The sequence below is a fragment of the Gobio gobio genome (assembly GCF_949357685.1).
Source record: "Gobio gobio genome assembly, chromosome: 9".
Taxonomy (NCBI): Eukaryota; Metazoa; Chordata; class Actinopteri; order Cypriniformes; family Gobionidae; genus Gobio; species Gobio gobio.
Window position 1 is genome coordinate 6,268,120 of NC_137115.1, and position 17,085 is coordinate 6,285,204.

A 17,085-nucleotide genomic window follows, 5' to 3' on the forward strand; every position below is an offset into this window, starting at 1 on the left:
CCATTCAGCTTGTTTGCCTTTCTCAGCCTGTTCTTGCTCCAACCCTCCATCTCAATTCTCATAGAAACAGAATAAATAAATCACCAGCCCAAACTGCCTTGAAGGGAATGCGGTAGTGTGGGAAGTTAGTTCTCTCAGGAACACGTTGAATACAGATCAAAGCTGGATTCTATTTAATGTCATTTAGCTCATCATGTCGTGAATGAACTGTGACTATCGACTATCAAAAATACAAGAGAGAGCTGCATCATAACTGTCATCGCTTTGGTGCCGCAGTAGTTCAAGCTAAAATGTGTCACTATTTCTTTTCTTTCTATCCCAGCATATGCCCAGACAATAAGTAAGCCATATGGTTGAAATGACACGTGTGTTTCTAAGAATAAAGTATTCTATTTACACTATACTATTTTAAAAAGCTGATATTGCTATTTATGACCAAATTATTCACGAGGATCCGAAACATGATTGGAGTGACTTCTATATGTAGCATCTTAATATGGAAAATCTTCATGATTAACGCAATTAGCAACGATATTTCACAATCAAGAGGAGGCTGAAGATGGAATAGCAATTAAGTACGCAATTATGTAAAGTAATCAAATACTCGTTTAGCACATGCATGCATGCAAAGCAACTTATGGTTCACTTATTCACATCATTGATTGGGATCAAATAAGCAGAAAATGTTTGATAAAGCCACGCTTTTCAGGAAAACCAACCTAAAATATTTTATGTAAGTGTCCTTGTCACACATATTCTTACATATGCTTAGTAATAACAGTAAATTATGCATAATTACTAAACCCCAACCCGATAAGTACATAATGTTAATGGTAACACTTTATTTTACTGTGTCCTTGTTACATATTTTACATACTTCCCATGGTAACAACAGTAAATCATAACTACATGCAACTAACCCTTAACCAAACCCTAATCCTACCCTAACCCTACACTCTAAAAAATGCTGGGTTAAAAATAACCCAACTTGGGTTGAAAATGGATTAACCCAGCGGTTGGGTTAAATGTTTGCATAAAACAACCCAATTGCTGGTTTAAAACAACCCAATCGCTGGCTTAGTCCATTTTCAGCCCAATTTGGGTTATTTTTAACCCAGCATTTTTTAGAGTGTATAGTAAGTACATGTAGTTAATTAATATTACTCAGTTCTTACAGTAAACATATAATTACACTTTAACAATGACGCCTTAAAATAAAGGGTAACACTTGTTACATGTAGCTACTGTAGTAATAACTATAAATTATGCAGAATTTCACGCAACTAACCCTAAACCAACCCATATTCCTAATCCTAACCCTAAGAACATGTAGTTATTTAATATCACTCAGTACTTAAACGCATAATTACACCGCAACACTGACACCTTAAAATAAAGTTTAACCAAATAAAGTGTAACCAAGTTAATTAATATTACTCACTTAAATGCATATTTACACTGTAACAAGAGCAACTTAATTAGTGTAACCATATTTATTTAATAAACTAATATGTTTTATTGGATATATAACTTATTTAATACAATATATATTCAAATGTATTATAATATATTGAGTGTAACCAAAAGTTTATATTTAGCTGTTTTTGTTGTTGTTTTGTAGACTTTTAGAACATATTATGTTGCACAATATCTGATATTATTTGCAAAAACTGCACAATATTGTATAAAGAAATATGAGTATTGATATTCATTCTTATTGTATTGTATAAATATACACAGCCATTAGTAATATTCCAATTATTATTATTATTATATGAATACTAATTATTATTAAACACTTATAACATGATATTTCATGCTAGATCTCCAGAATCCATTTAACTGTGTTTATTGTATTCAATATGCTTTATTATATTTAATATGCACAGCCATTTAACAGTAATTTTCATAATAATAACAATTACATAGGATATGCTTGCTAAACATCTTGGATTTTGCAAGATCCTTTTATAGCCTACATAACCGTACAATATATTGTGAAAATAGCAACAAAAATACGCACATGATATATTGTGAAATATTAAGTAGCCTATGTGATACTAATAATTACAAAGGATATATTTGATAAATAAAACCTCTTGGATTTTGCAAGGTCATTTTATAGCATACATAACTGTACGATATATTGTGGAAAATAGCAGCAACAAAAAAAACAAAACATGCACATTGTGAAATATGAAGTCTGACGTGTCGTGTATTGTTAACACGCTGCTCTTACACTGTGGCTTTTTTGCATCCGCTTCCATCAGAGCACATGTGCTCTGCCCCTCTCCATCCAGACAGTGCGAGTGTACTTCAGACTCTAGAGGTCTCCATCCTTCAGCATCCACGCGCTGTGCATTCTTCTGCATCGGCCACAGACTCAGAGAGAGAGAGAGAGAGAGAGAGAGAGAGAGAGAGAGAGAGAGAGAGAGAGAGAGAGAGAGAGAGAGAGAGAGAGAGGGAGGGAGGGAGAGGGAGAGAGAGAAAGAGAGAAAGAGAGACAGAGGACACCGCGCAACGGCAACCTGAGACGCGTGTCCTCCCTCAGTGCGAACGGGAACTTTGATGATCTGACGGTGAAACCGATGGAAACGTGGAGATGATGTCCCAGTCCTTGATGATGGATTCGTCTTTCAGCATGTCCAGCTATGCCGTCCTTGTGCTCGTCTCCTAATAGACAGCTGGTCCATTTTTCTCCTCAAGTACTTCTGCTTTACTACAGCTTTTGTGATTGAACACTTGAGACGGCGTGAAGAGCACCGAAGGAAGCGGGACGCATTGTTTATTTGTTCTATTATCATTATTATAAAGGACTTCCAGTTCATACGGGATTCGTGATGTCTGCAACATACCGCTCCTTGTTCCTTTGTAAGTAAACTGAGTTATTCATTTCTTTAGAGTATGGCATTCGGTTTCATTTTTTTGGGGGGGAAATCTAACCTTGTGTTTTAAGTTGTTCCGCCCTATCGTTTGTAGTAGGATATTGTTCACCTACATCCATGCCATAAGTTTAAGCATTATGAAGTATTCAATACGAATACTCTAAGCTTTGCAGAATAGTCAGAAGTAGGCTACTGTTCATAATAAGACCCCCACCCAGTTGAGTAAATCAAATCCAGATGTTTTTGGCTTTCGGGATCTGATGAGTTAGCCCACACCCTTCAGACAGACAACTCTTGAAAATAAAGATTCCAAAACCAAAAGTTCAATGGAGAACTTTTAATTCGCTAGTTCACTAAATCATGTTCTGGTGCAAAATGCTGATTTTGACCATTTAGCTCAACTCAAATTTATTAATTTTTTTAAATGATTTTTATGATTTTATGTCGAACCTGAGCATCTTTTTTTAAACATTCCATCTTTGTGTTTAAGTGTCTGAGACCCCACATAAGGATAACTGGGAGAGACAGCATAATGTACATATATGGAAATATTAAAGCATGATTTTGATGATTATGCATCATCCAAACATTAATACAAATGTTAGCATTGGTTTGGTTACATTTGTGCCACGGCACTAAATTTAACGTTCCGCGCAGAGCGAAACAAAGACAGGGCACGTCGCCCAATCCAGATTTCTTAATTTGTTGTGACATCGGATGGCAAAAATAGATCCTCATGTTAAACGTCCAGTGATGAGCCGGTGGCGCGAGCCGCTGGTGTCCGGTGTGCACGAGGGTCTCGCGTGTCTGCGTGTGCTGGAGGATGTGTGAAAGCATGCATGCATGGGTCACATTCGGAGTCCTCCACCGTCTCGCTCGCGGTTCATTGTCCGATTCTCGAGCACGTTTGTAACGGGAGTTTAGTGCGCGTGACCCATCGTTTATTATAATCACTGCGCCAAACTTTGTCCCATCTTTCGCGTCCTCTGCGCGTCTATGTGATGCAGGATGAAAGCGGTGTGTGTTGAGTCTGGCTATTGTGCTCCCTAAATGTATGATACGCTGTATTAAAATTCCTCGCGCATTCTCCGTGGCGTGTTGAGAAGGTCAACGCTGCCGAGACACCCGTGACAGAGCATCAGCTTGAAGACAACATCTTCCCACACTATTGTTTCATATCAGCATAATGCATGCAATTAATTTTTCCTCAAATGTTTCAGTAAAGTGTTATTAGGCTCATGGGAATAGTATGGCTACAGTTTCTCAGGTTTGTTTGGAAAGTCAGTTTCTCTGTGACGTTACATACCAAAAAAAGCTGTACATCCATCTGAGCTAGGAACAAAGATAGTTGATTTAACACACGATCCAATAGCAGGGCATGTTGTCACACTGTCCGGGGTAGCTAAGTTGTGACGCTGCATGGGAACCTATATAGCGTATTTCACATACAGTAAAACAATTATGAAACACAAAATATGTGAGTAAAAATGTAGACTAACCAAGTAATATCATTTTAATACGGAATAAAATGTGACATCCTGATGACCCAACAAATTAACAATTCAATAAATAGTTCAACCTTTGGGTTCAAATCTACTTTCATTTGATACACGAATCCTTAAAATGTATCCCAGTATGTTTTTAGTGCCTTTGCTTGTTTACTCGAACTATACAGCGAAATATAATGTTACTGTTATTTTAATTTGGTGGATCAAATCTCGCTAATTCACGGGGCATGTTACAACTAACTAGCCCATATCTGTCTTATAGGAATATAAAATGCCTGGTCACACTTTACATTAGTGTCCATGACTTAATTTGCAATTAATTGCACACTTAATAGGAAATTATTGCTATAGTAATTAGTTAGCCTTCATTTACATATGTTATGTTTAATAGCTACGCTGCAGTGTAAAGTGTGCATTGCTTACAGTGCTGAAACTGTAACCCACACACCTATGGGATGCTTCTAGTTGGCGTAATCCCATTATAGGGTAATGGCAAGATGGCAAGAGGAGACGGAGAGCGTTTTACATGCGCCCTGACACGTGCATCTAGATCATGTATATTTTTCAATGTAAAGAATAAAATCCTTTATCACATTAAAATGTAATCAAATCAAGATGTATTTAGAAAGCACCTTATAAAACACAGAGTGTACCAAAGTGCTGTACAATTTCAAAGGAGTTCAATAAAACACAGCTTTGCACATTTGCATTTGCTTCAAGCTAAGCAAGATGGTTGTATCCAAATATATAGAGATATATAAATTCACAGTTATAAATGCAATATAAAGGGATAGTCTCACATTGCATTGAGATATTGATTTATCAATCAGGTTACTGCATTTTAAAAGGTCATGCTTTTTTGCTATTGTCTGTCCTATGCCGTTTTTTGTCTTTGGCCATTGACTGAGCCTTAATTATTTTCAGACATGTTATTAGATCATTTTAATGTGTTGTGGTTAATGATTATCTACTTGGTCTGTGTTGTGAGACAGGAATTGATTGAGAACTGAGTGTGCTTGTAGTAAATCCCATTGGCTTGTGCATTAAATTAGTTCAATGAAATAGCCTTGTGGTATCATTAGAAGTACATTTCTTCAAGAATGTACAACTCCATTAATGAAAAAAGCTTTTAAGCTAGTATGTTTGGCATGTCGAGCTCATCTCATTGCAGAATATCCTCATTGATAGACGGAATCAATGGTGCATAATAGGGTAATTTCCATTTGATTTGATTTGATGCTTTCGAAGATCTTACATTACTTAAATCTAGCACCCTGGAGGAAAGTAATATATATTTTAAAAGTCTTATTGGAAAAATGAGCTGCTTCTACTATCTGGAAATGAGCTTAAAAAAAAAGGACAAACCAACCAAACTGTGCAGAAATCATGGCAAACCACATGGATGATAAATCAGTTGTCTAACCCCGACTGACTTGAATGGAAAACGTTAAATGGGAAGTCTGGGAAGTAATAACAGATTGTAATTTGCTTGTCAGAAATGGAATGGAATCATAATAAAGACCTTTCTCCATGTCACGTGATTAATGCTCATCCAACACACAGACTCCACGACGTTCACAGTGTCAGTTTTGGGGATTGACAACCGCATTTACTTGCGAGTCTCGAAATGTCCTGAATACTGTCTGAATGACAGTGCATTGGGAGTCAAGCTCATATTCTCTTACCAGTAACCATATCGACAGTGACCAAAGTAAGATCACAGATGGCGATGTACATGAAACTTAAAAGTTTGATCACTTTTGATATGAGTCCAATCGAGCCATAAGTTCATCCCTCAAATATTAATTAGCAGCTTTTATATCTAGGTGGAACAGGAGCAGCTCTGGTGTGGAGAACAGTAGTCAATTTTGAAAAAACTCCCATATATCACAAAAAAACAAAACAAATTACATTCACATGAGGTGGTTTTTCAGGCAGTTCAAAAAAGGAATATTTCGCAAAACTGCAATGGAAAGTTTTTTCGCATTTACAGGTCACCTGGCGTATGTAAAAGTCACATGATCATTCTGAATCCACAGTGAAATCGTGTACTATAACCTCCTAGAAACACCTCATTCGTGGCTGTCCCAGGTATAAGGGGCTTTCCTTGCGATTAATGCTTGGATAATACACCTACATAAAAATATTGGCTTATACGGTGTATGTGCGGTACGTAAACATTTTGGGCCCTATCATACACCCGGCACAATGCGACGCCAAACGCGACACAAGTGGTTTTTGCTAGTTTCAGCCCGACACAGTTATCATTTTCACATCCAGTGCCACGTTGTTTAAATAGCAAATTAACTCGCACCCATCTGTTCACCCACGGGTATGCTGGTCTGAAAACCAGGTGTGTTCTGGCGCATTGTTGGTGGGTTCCTATTTTGAGTAACTGAAAACGACTGCACCATTGGCTAACCAAAACCGTCTCTAAAGTTAATAGCGCAGTACTTTTTGTGTTATTTAAAGGGCGTGTTAGTAATATGCGCCTATGGGCGGGTACACAATGCGCGTACACTTATTACACACATGCGCAGCAGCACACAAACATTTTAAATGTTAAAAATAAAAGGATTCCTCTCTGGAGAAGTGTTCAGTCTATCCGCTCGCGAATTACGCCACGTAAATAAAGAATCCGCCATTGTGCAAGCGCAACTCGGAATGGGAGATGAGACTCTGATTGGTTTATTGCACGTTACGCCCAATTCACACCCATGACTCATTAAGCGACTAGGTACATCCCTTTTGGTGCGTTTTCCATCGGTAAACTAGCAAAAGTGGATTCGGACACGCCCTAAGTGCACCTGCGCCGTGCACTTCGGACCATGTGCTCAGACCGTTAAACTAGGGCCCATGATGTTTTATTAACAAAGTTCGGGAGGAACACGTTAACATGATCTATCAGCATGAGAGGAGGCCTAAATATATGTAGCCCACTCACATATGTTCCGAGACAGCTCTCCTCAGACATCATGCCAAGTACGCAAACTAATTTACTCTATCTGATTATTTGTTAGTGTGAACTAATGAACCGTCACCATGATTTTTGGAACAACTTATTTGGAATAAGTTTTAGTTGCATAACATCGGTTAATGGAAAACGCTGTCATTTCGCAATAGTTTTTTATCGACATTTAGACATTTATCGGTAATGGAAACCAGGCTAGTGACTGGATATAAAACCTTCAGATGCTCATATGTCCATTACCGAAAGCAAGACCACAACCTGAAAACCTGCAACACACAGTATACACACGTTTGTGCAGCTCAGAGCGGATCTCTCACACTGTATGACATGACAGACAACTAGTTCTCCAGTCAGTTTCCGTTCACACAGTGCGGGTTTTCCAAACATGCGGTTGAATTTGGTTATAGAATGCGGTTTTCACTCCTGTAAATACTATGTGAACCATGGGCGTCACTAGGCCCATTTCAGCCCCCCCAAACTTCTGCCCAGCCCCCCTAAAAAATCTGTGATTAACCTTTATAACATATAAAATTGATTTTCATATGTTATATTGCTTCGTCACGTCTTTTAATCAGCGTGTTCTTCAATCAGATGTGGCGGCGAACAGAGCGCACGTCAGAAGCAGAGGTGTGTGCGTTGATCTGAGCCTCATTGGTCTGTCACCGCTCGTCAATGTCAAAATATTTGAGAAAACCAATCAAATCAGAGTAGGCGGGCTTTATGTACGCACAGATGCTGCTGAGGCTGAGAGCGAATTTTAGCTGCACAACTTGACGTCAAGTGCGAGATATGTAGCTAAACTAATCATTTCATATTTGACAGCTGCTTCTTTAAGTCAAAAATGTTAAACAAATGACAAAAATATTCAGGCAAATTAATTTTTCTAATTTCGCCATTTTGAATTGAAATAGGCCTATGTAATGTCATTTATAATATAATTAACAAACAAGAAATATTAACAAAGCCATTTCCTTCAGATTAGGCATAGTATGTGTAATGAATAGTAGTAATGAATGTGTGCATATTGTAATTTTAATAATTCCATTAGTAGCTCTCAGTAGCCTAAATAAAAAAGTGCTGCTTTTTTCAGCCTGTATAGGGCATAATATTAGTAATGAATGTGTGCATATTTTGAATTAATTTAATAAATGTAGTTACCTTTCCTGGTAGCCTTCAGTAAATTAACATGTATTATGAAAATGATTACAAAACATAAATATCCGTTAAACATATGTTTACTTTCTTCACGGACGAACTTTATCAGTCATATCTGCTCACTGACATGGTTTTCAAGCTATTGTTATCTAATTTTTGGAGTTCAGAATATATTAAAATGCACATATGTAGATCATGGAAATCAACTTTTTCTCGGGGGAGCAAGCCCCCGAACCCCCCAAACAACATCGCTTTTGGGATCTCAGTGATTATAAACCTGCCTACATTGTATGATTAAGGGATGCACACTATGGTAATGCAGAATAAGGCATTAATAGTTGCTTTATAACAGCCAATATCCTAATATGCATACTAATAAGCTACTAGTTAATAGTGAGAATTGGACCCTAAACTAAAGTGTTGCCATTTTTTTCATACCCTCCTGAAAAATGAAAATCCTAGAATCGCCCCTGATGTGAACGCAACCATAAAAGGACTAAAATACTGGACTGACAACCAGATTCTGTCGCTGTGTGAGTGTGGCCTGATCACTAGATATTTGACTTTTCCATAATGAATGAATGCAGTCATCAGCCTTCTGTTAAGAAAATCAGGTTGCCATTAGTTACACTAACATGGAAAAGTGTTGGTTAAAGTAACTCATTTTCTCATCCTGTGCTATATTTGGCTGATAACCACAGGCAGTAAGAAGATCTCTCATATCTGAAAATGACAGGACACTGCAGACCCAGAGGTTATAAAATGACATCTCGATGCGCACGTCCCTGAATCACAGGAAATGTGAGCAGAATGAATGAATGAATAAATGTTTACGGTAAAATGCTGCGCAGTGATGAGAGCTTTGGCGTTTAAATCGTTTTTTGGCATTGTAATACATTTTTCTTCTTAACATGGTGAAACTATGATGTATATTACATTTTAGGGGATTGTTTTTTTTTTACAAAAAATATTTATGAGAAAACTTTTGCAGACTTTAATTTAATATGTGCAGAATGATTTGAGTGGGTTCAAGTGCCTGAAATGTTCATCTGGAGATTTGGGTTTTTGTTTGCCTTGTTTACTGAAGCTCAGATGTTTGGTTAGGCAACATAAATAGCATTGCAATTTTCTCGAAGTGGTTTGGGTGTCTGGCTCTGCAGTGACATGAACATTTCTGAGGTTTTCCATCAGGATATCATCCAAATCAAGCCTATCTGCATTTAAAGCCTCACAAAAACACAGTGCTCCAGGTCTAACCTATGTTTGTCCTCCTTGTCTCGGCTATTTGATATTCTTTTTGTCATGGGATGATATGACAGACCTCTACATTATGGACTCGGAGCTTCTAGTTAGCTGGTGCAGTGCTGGTAGAACAACCTTCTCCTGAAATACTTGTTTCCTGCTGCAGCACATCTGAGGTGACATTGTCTCAACTCTGTACTGAAATTCAATATTCTCCCTGTACTGTATGTACTCCTCGCAGAGCAGATAAACAGCTTGAAGAGTCCTCCAGATGTGTTATTCTACTCGTTTGGCCTTGAGGAACATGTGGTGCGGTGTCATTTTGTAAATATGCTGTGACTCAATCTGTGGGAGGTGCTTCATCTGTGTAATAGATGTTTTGTTTGTAATTATGTTTGTCAAAGATTGTGTCATTGAAGTTAAAATATGTTAAAAAATAATATATAAAACAAAAGTTTGGAGTCGGTAAGATTTTTTTAATGTTTGCATTAATTTGATCAAAAATAGAGTAAAAACAGATACATTACAATTTGAAAGAACTGCTTTCTAATGTACTATATTATGTCATTTATTTCTGCATGTGACCGAAGATGAATTTTGACTCTTCAGTGTCACATGATCCTTCAGAAATAATTTGTATCAGCTGATTTGTTGCGTAAGAAACGTCTCTTATTATTATCAACGTTGAAAATAGTTGCTTCACATTTTTGTGGAAACTGTGATATATTTGATTCAGGATCCTTTGATGGATAATAAATTAACAGAAAGAACAGACTCGATTTGAAATATAAATCTTTTTGTAACATTATAAATGTCTTGACTGTCAATTCTGGTCAATTTAATGCATCCTTGCTGAATAAAAGTTAATTTCTTTCAAGAAAAAAAAAAGAAATCTGAACTTTTTACATTTGAACTTTAGTGTGTATTTACATGTATATATTTGTTTGGGACAGGACTATCTGTTGGCCAATCGTGGGAGTATTAAGGAATATCATTCATTAATAAAAACACAAAGGAAATATTAGTTTTATCATTCCTGGCATTTCAAACCACCCTTCCCTCAGCTGCTGTCTCGTGTCTATAGACTATAAGTAAATGTTAGCTGTATTTGTCTCAAATATAAAACCCTTAATTATGAAGAAAACTTTTATGTTTGCAACAATGAACAACTATTACACACTCCTTGACTGAAACAAATCAAAGGAGCCCACAGTAAACACCAGGCCGTCGTCCTCTAGCCTATAAATCTCAGACTCTTTTGACTCCCTTGGCTAAATTACTCCCAGATTACTTTGGAGCCGCTCAACAGGAACTGCCTATTTTCCTTTACGGCTAACCTTTGACAGATGTTCATGAATGGTCTGGTTTGACAATAATTCAATCCAGCTGCATCTTGGTGTAGCAATGCCCGGTTCGCTTACATAAGTCATTGGTCTCGAGCGGCCCCCGCCCCTCACTCAAGCCCTGATATGCAGGTTTTGCCTTCTAGAATTGCATGGCCCAACAGGATTTTGCTAATCACCACCTCCATGCTTATTTGCAAGAGAAAGAATTGGGGATTGTGTGCATTATTTGATGCAGTAAATAACTATAAAAGTCAATGGTGCAAGGGCAATTACTTTTTCCCTGATTCCTGGAAGTACTTTGTTTGTAGTGAGTGTAAACAGTTTGATGAGAGTTCTCAATGAGGAGCTGAGATTAGCACAATGATAAACAATATTGTCAGAAAAATTGCCAATGAACCAAACAATGAATATCGAGGAGAGAATTGACTGCATGGTTGTGTCACTTTTTTTGTGGTATTTTGGAGGGTAATATAGGCAACCCCAAATAAACTCACCTGAACCAGCTAATCAAGGTCTTACACAGTCCTAGTAAGACACCGATTAGCTTGTTCAGGTGTGTTTAAATGGGGTTGGAGATAAACTCTGCAGGACAGCGGCCCTCCAGGACCGAGTTTGGAGACCCCTGAATTAATATAAATTGTCATATATGAAATCGCTAAACAGTGACAAATGTCTGTGGCGATGTTTAAAGTGCCCCTATTATGTTTTTTCGAATATTCAGTGTGCAATATAGCTATCTATAACCCTATTCGGACGGGATTCGTTTTACATGGGGAGGTGGGGGTAAAGTAGTTATTACCAGAGGTTCTCTGTGATTTTAGTCCCGTTCGAATGTGCCATCTTTGTAATCATTACGGACAATGTCAGTAAAGATTAAGGAGACTTTTACCTTCTGTAAAAAGGTCCGGAAAAATGACCTCGGGTAATACTAATCCCGGTCAAATAGACCCGCTGTAAAAATGTATGGTAAAATTCCATCATTTCCTGTTTAAAAGTAGTTTTTGGCGTGTTTTGCAAGCATGGAGGTGCTTGAAGAAGCTCTTGGTTGTGTTGTAGGTGGTGGGACAACTCTGTGGCAAACCTTGAGTATTTTCCGCATACCATTTAAAGCAAAAAGAAGATCAAAACCACTTATTAGAGGCACAACACTTCAACGCTGGGTAAGTGTCTATTACCAAATAGTGTGATTTTGCACCATGGTCTCAAACTGCCTCTGAAACCGACGTTCTCCCCAAACTGAGATTAAACACAGCGTTACCTCCCTGCTTCAGTGTTGCGTTTTTCTTCTTGGCGCCATGTTGTGTGTTTGCTCACGTGATAACAGGAAGCAACGTCATACGCACATGGCAACAAGGAGGTTACTCTGGTGCGTAAAGCGAGTTACCCCTCCCACTTCTGCTAGTTTTACTGAGATGTCTTATCCCGTGTGAATTGGCCATTAATATTACAGATGTCCTGAGGTAAAATTACTTTACCCCCACCTCCCCATGTAAAACTAATCCCGTCCGAATAGGGCTTATGAATGTAAACGTTCTGCAAAGTTGTAAAGTCGAAAGTGCACGACAAATCTCCCAAACGAAAGAATCGACTCTGAACCGCCTATACGATTAGTTTTTAATTCGAATCCCACTGCGTTACAGATCTACGTCAATATAAAAATACATTTGCATAATGCCTATGTTATACGTTTCCGCCCGTGAACAACTTGACTCGTCAATGGTGGGCAAACACTTGTAAAGGCTGAGGGTGAGGAATTACACTTGCAACATCTCATAATGTACCTCAAAATGAGTAGCGTATCACTGAGAAAGTCGTCCTTGAGATGGAGGTTCAGGTTGAATAACTAGTTCCTCCAATGTTTCATCATCGGACTTGCACTCGGATTGATATGGTAAAATCAATGTCATCATTACTGTCTTTACAGTGTGTACAATCGCTGAGCTGTCGGAAGCCTCCGGAAGGAGCTGAAGTTCAGTTATGGTAATGAGCCTTTAGCTGCCGACACGCCCTGTAAGCAGTCGACCAATCACAACAGACTGGGCCGTCTGGCCAATCAGAGTAGAGTGAGCTCTTTGAAAAGAGAGTTTGTTTGAGACGACTCCGTCGAGTCGTTTGAGAATCATTGAAAAATGTGGTGATGCACAATGAATATTATGAGAAAAGGAAAGTGTTTTTTGACCGGTGATGCATGGAGACCTGTTGTAGGAGACCTCCAAAACAAAATTAGGAGCCTTTAAAGTAGCATAATAGGGGCACTTTTACGTGAAAATAAATGTATTTGGTTATATTAGCTGTGTCTTTTATCTTATTTATTCATAATCCTGACATTTTCATTAAGTATTGTGTCTTGCCCACTTTATACCCACAAATAAACTACATCTATAGGACTCAATAATATTCATATTTATAATAACAATGCTGGAGCCTCATCTCCTTTTCATTGCCTTTTTTTTTACTCAAGTGTTCTGTGCAATGACTGGTAAATTTCCCTCTCCACTTCATGTGAAGTGATGTATGATGTTTCCCTATTCCCTATGTCGTTTGCAGTGTCCTTCAAACTGATAGCTCCCTTCGGATTGGAATCTCACTGCCGTCCCAACCGTCTTTCCTTCCCTATTGTGACGTATATCAAAGTTAAACAGCTTCTCAAACAAGAAAAAATGTAGGGCGGGGCTGGATTTTGTGATTTTTGTAGTTTGCTATTGGTGGATCTCATGTGAGTGACAGGTTGCCCCGCCCTCGTCATCAGAGAAGAGATATCGCTGCAAGAGGGAGGGGAAGTTATTCTGATTAAAGATCACGTGAATTTAAAAAATACAAATAATGATCATTTGCAATAAATACCGCAGTATTCCATAAAGAAATAAGAATTGCCAGTTTTGATTCTGGCTTTGGCTTTGGCTTCGTTTGGAGCTATTTTCTTGGGTGAAACTAAAACAGGTGAAGTAAAATGCCACAATATCGAACTCACAGTCGTGCTATCGAGTACATAAATTGACAATGCTATACAGTTATTCCTTAGCAAATCCCCCTTTTGCGAAAGATGTGAATCTTTTTCATCATCAGTGTGGTGATGCATGTATTGGCTTTCTTAAAACATCCAGAAAGAGCACAGAGAACAGTGTCTCAGCTTTTGCATCATGTTGATAGGAGTGATTTCATCATGGATGTATACTGACTGAACATTCTCCGCCTGTGCCAGAGGCTTTGCTTGCTTCCTCTCGAGAAAGGAAGCAGTACCTCAGTGAAACCATGCAGCATGAGGCTGGCATGCTTGTCTATTCTGAGCTCGAGCAGCTTTTGATCTAGACTTTTTTTTAGGGAGGGAAGCAGGTATATATTTCCATTTTCTGTGAGGAGCAGTGATCTGTCTATTCAGAGAGACCAAAAATAAATAAATAAACCGATTGCCAAAAAAGATAGCAAACTGCTTTAGAAGAAAAAAAACGCCTATCTTATCAAATTTTGAAGAGTGTACATGAGGATCATGGATATAAAAGTAAGTGTTTGCTCAGGAAAGAATACCCAGGAGATAACCCGCTCTATTCTGAGAGGTACAGCTTTGTTGATCTGCAGAGGCGGTTTTGCTGGAGCTAGAGGAATGGGTTTGTCTGTTAAGTGAAGCTAGAGACTAGAGCTGTGATGGCAAATGTTCCCTTGTGTTGTCACCAGATCACATATGACCGGGTGATAGTTTTACCACAATTTCTCAATGATTGAGTGATGGCTGAATGATTTTCAGCCTTTAAATGAACCTTCTTGTATCTGTTGCGCCCTCAAATAAAGCTTTTTAGAGTGTCCTGGTCGCTCTTTTAGATACAATGTAAATGAATGTCAATATCAAGCTCCTATTGACCTATTGGTAAGCCCCTCCCCTCAAACGCACATGAGCCAATGGCAGTTGAGTAGAACTTTGACATCTTTAGGTTTCAGCGGCATAGAGAAACATTGGAAAATCCAATGTTTACGCTACAAAAATGGTAAAACGATGTGCCTGGAGTACTGTAAAACTGATTCCAGGGATCCTGAAATGATTTTATGGTTGTCATACTCTCATTAAGTTACGATTAAAGTTAGTGAGACCCTGCTAACATACAAACCGAAATAATTAACTGTTCTCACGTCATGTAACGATAACAGTGTTGGTCAAAAACACATAAACGAAGGTCTACATGTCACAGATTTTATTGTGATTTATCATCTAATTTGTTTTTGTATATAGTGATATTTCTGAGAGTTTAGATATGTTTAAGGTCTGCGTTATCTGTCTTATTAAGGAGGGACTATTTTGAAGGGTATTATAGTCTACGGGTATTGAAAGGGAGAGCTAACGCTAGCAGTATATCTGAGTTGTTTTGCAGATACAAAGTTTACAGTTTATTAGCAACCCCGAAAAGACGTTAATGCGCACTTCTTATGCTGCGAAAAATGATGTAATAAACTTCACAAACCATCAGTAAAGTTTGTCCATCAATCGGAGGGGGTCCGCTACATTCTGTGTCCAAAAACATCTCCGGATAAGGGTTTCACACTGTAAGAGAGTTAGCAACTCTGTTTGTTTGTCCGAGTTAGCAACAGTAACTAAGGGGGGCGGGGCTTACCGACAGGTCAATTATGACAAAAAACACCACATAGATATCTCATTAGTGATTCATAATCACCGGCAGTTGCGACTGACTTTACTTCAGTTTTGTGACGTACTGAATATGAACTTGAATATTGAACGAGAAGAATAGAGGGCGTGGCTTGTTTTGTTTTTTTGGCATTCCATTTTCTTTCCAAGCCGTCAAACCGACGTCATCAGAGAAGGAAGTTCTCCTTGTTGTGCTTTCAAATTTTGATAAAAGATTACAAAGACATTTTTTTTTTTTTTGTTGAACTGTTCACCACAAGACTAGTAATGTGTAACCTAGTGGTTAATTCTGATTTCATGCCGACTTCTAAAAAAAACAATTTTTGAAGTAAAAAAATTTCAATATGCATTGCATCAAGCTCTTTGTTTCTAATGACTAATTGACTTAATTTGATGTCAAAATGAAGTTTCTTGGGTGAACTATTCTTTTAAAATACGGATGGATGGTGGCATTTCCGAGGTGTGTGGTTAGCTTTTATTTACTCTGATCTGATTTCATGCAGCGGTTGTTTCGCATTCGTAGGCATAATGTGTTTTTGCACTAATGCTCTGTACTAATTTACTTGCCCAGTTTAGCATTTCTCTTTGTTGTATCTGCTGCTTTTCACTGTGCTTATGTATTTATTTTCTGATAAGATTGCATGCACCTGCTCTGGTGTCTGTTGCAATGATGCAATATCTTCCAAATGAGTTTTTCCCTCTTTATTTTGTAGCATTGCCACAAGTTTTTGTATATCCATCCAAAAACACTGATAATTGCTATCCGAGAGCTGTCTGCTTTCAGGGAAATCAGAATAAGACAGTCTGAAGAGGCTGCTTGTGTTTTGATTGTTTAATGTTTTCATTGCCGATGCACAGAATGCCTCAAAGCAAGATATTCTATTACAGCAGGAAGGGATGTTTCATCCTCAGGCAGGAAAGCATCTTCTGTCTTCCACCAGGAATTCATTAGCATGAGACTCCTGCTTTGTTTCCATTGGTTTGACAGGCAGCTGTAATTGAATTGAATTGATTATAGATAGATAAATATCTTCTCCACTGCAGAGCTCGCGGCCTTTAGACTCTTTGTTGCTGGTATCCTTTTCTCTTTGTTCTGGGAAAGGCTGGAGATGGAATGTGAGGGGAAATGTTCCACGTCGCTCTATTTAGACACCTGCTGTTCCTTTCAATTTGAAACAGTCTATTAGCTCTGCTAGCAGGCCACTCCATTTGCTGTTTTGTACAGGCTTGCTCCAGGGTCTCACTTCATTTCCATCGTTCTAGCAGAAATCTCCTCTGCCTCACTTTTGCTCATCCTTGACCACCTTGTTTCTATCTGCCGGTCCACAGGTTTGCACTGATCGGC

At 38.3% G+C, this 17,085-nt stretch overlaps 1 protein-coding gene across 1 annotated transcript in view; it reads left to right on the top strand.

Moving 5' to 3' along the window:
- The first annotated feature begins 2,268 nt into the window (after nucleotides 1-2,268).
- Nucleotides 2,269-17,085, top strand: part of clmpb (CXADR like membrane protein b) — a 154,064-nt gene continuing 139,247 nt past the window's right edge. The window contains exon 1 of the mRNA XM_079825680.1: nucleotides 2,269-2,871. Within this exon, the coding sequence (XP_079681806.1) occupies nucleotides 2,841-2,871 (31 nt within the window). The 5' untranslated portion in view covers nucleotides 2,269-2,840. The remainder of the gene's footprint in view (nucleotides 2,872-17,085) is intronic.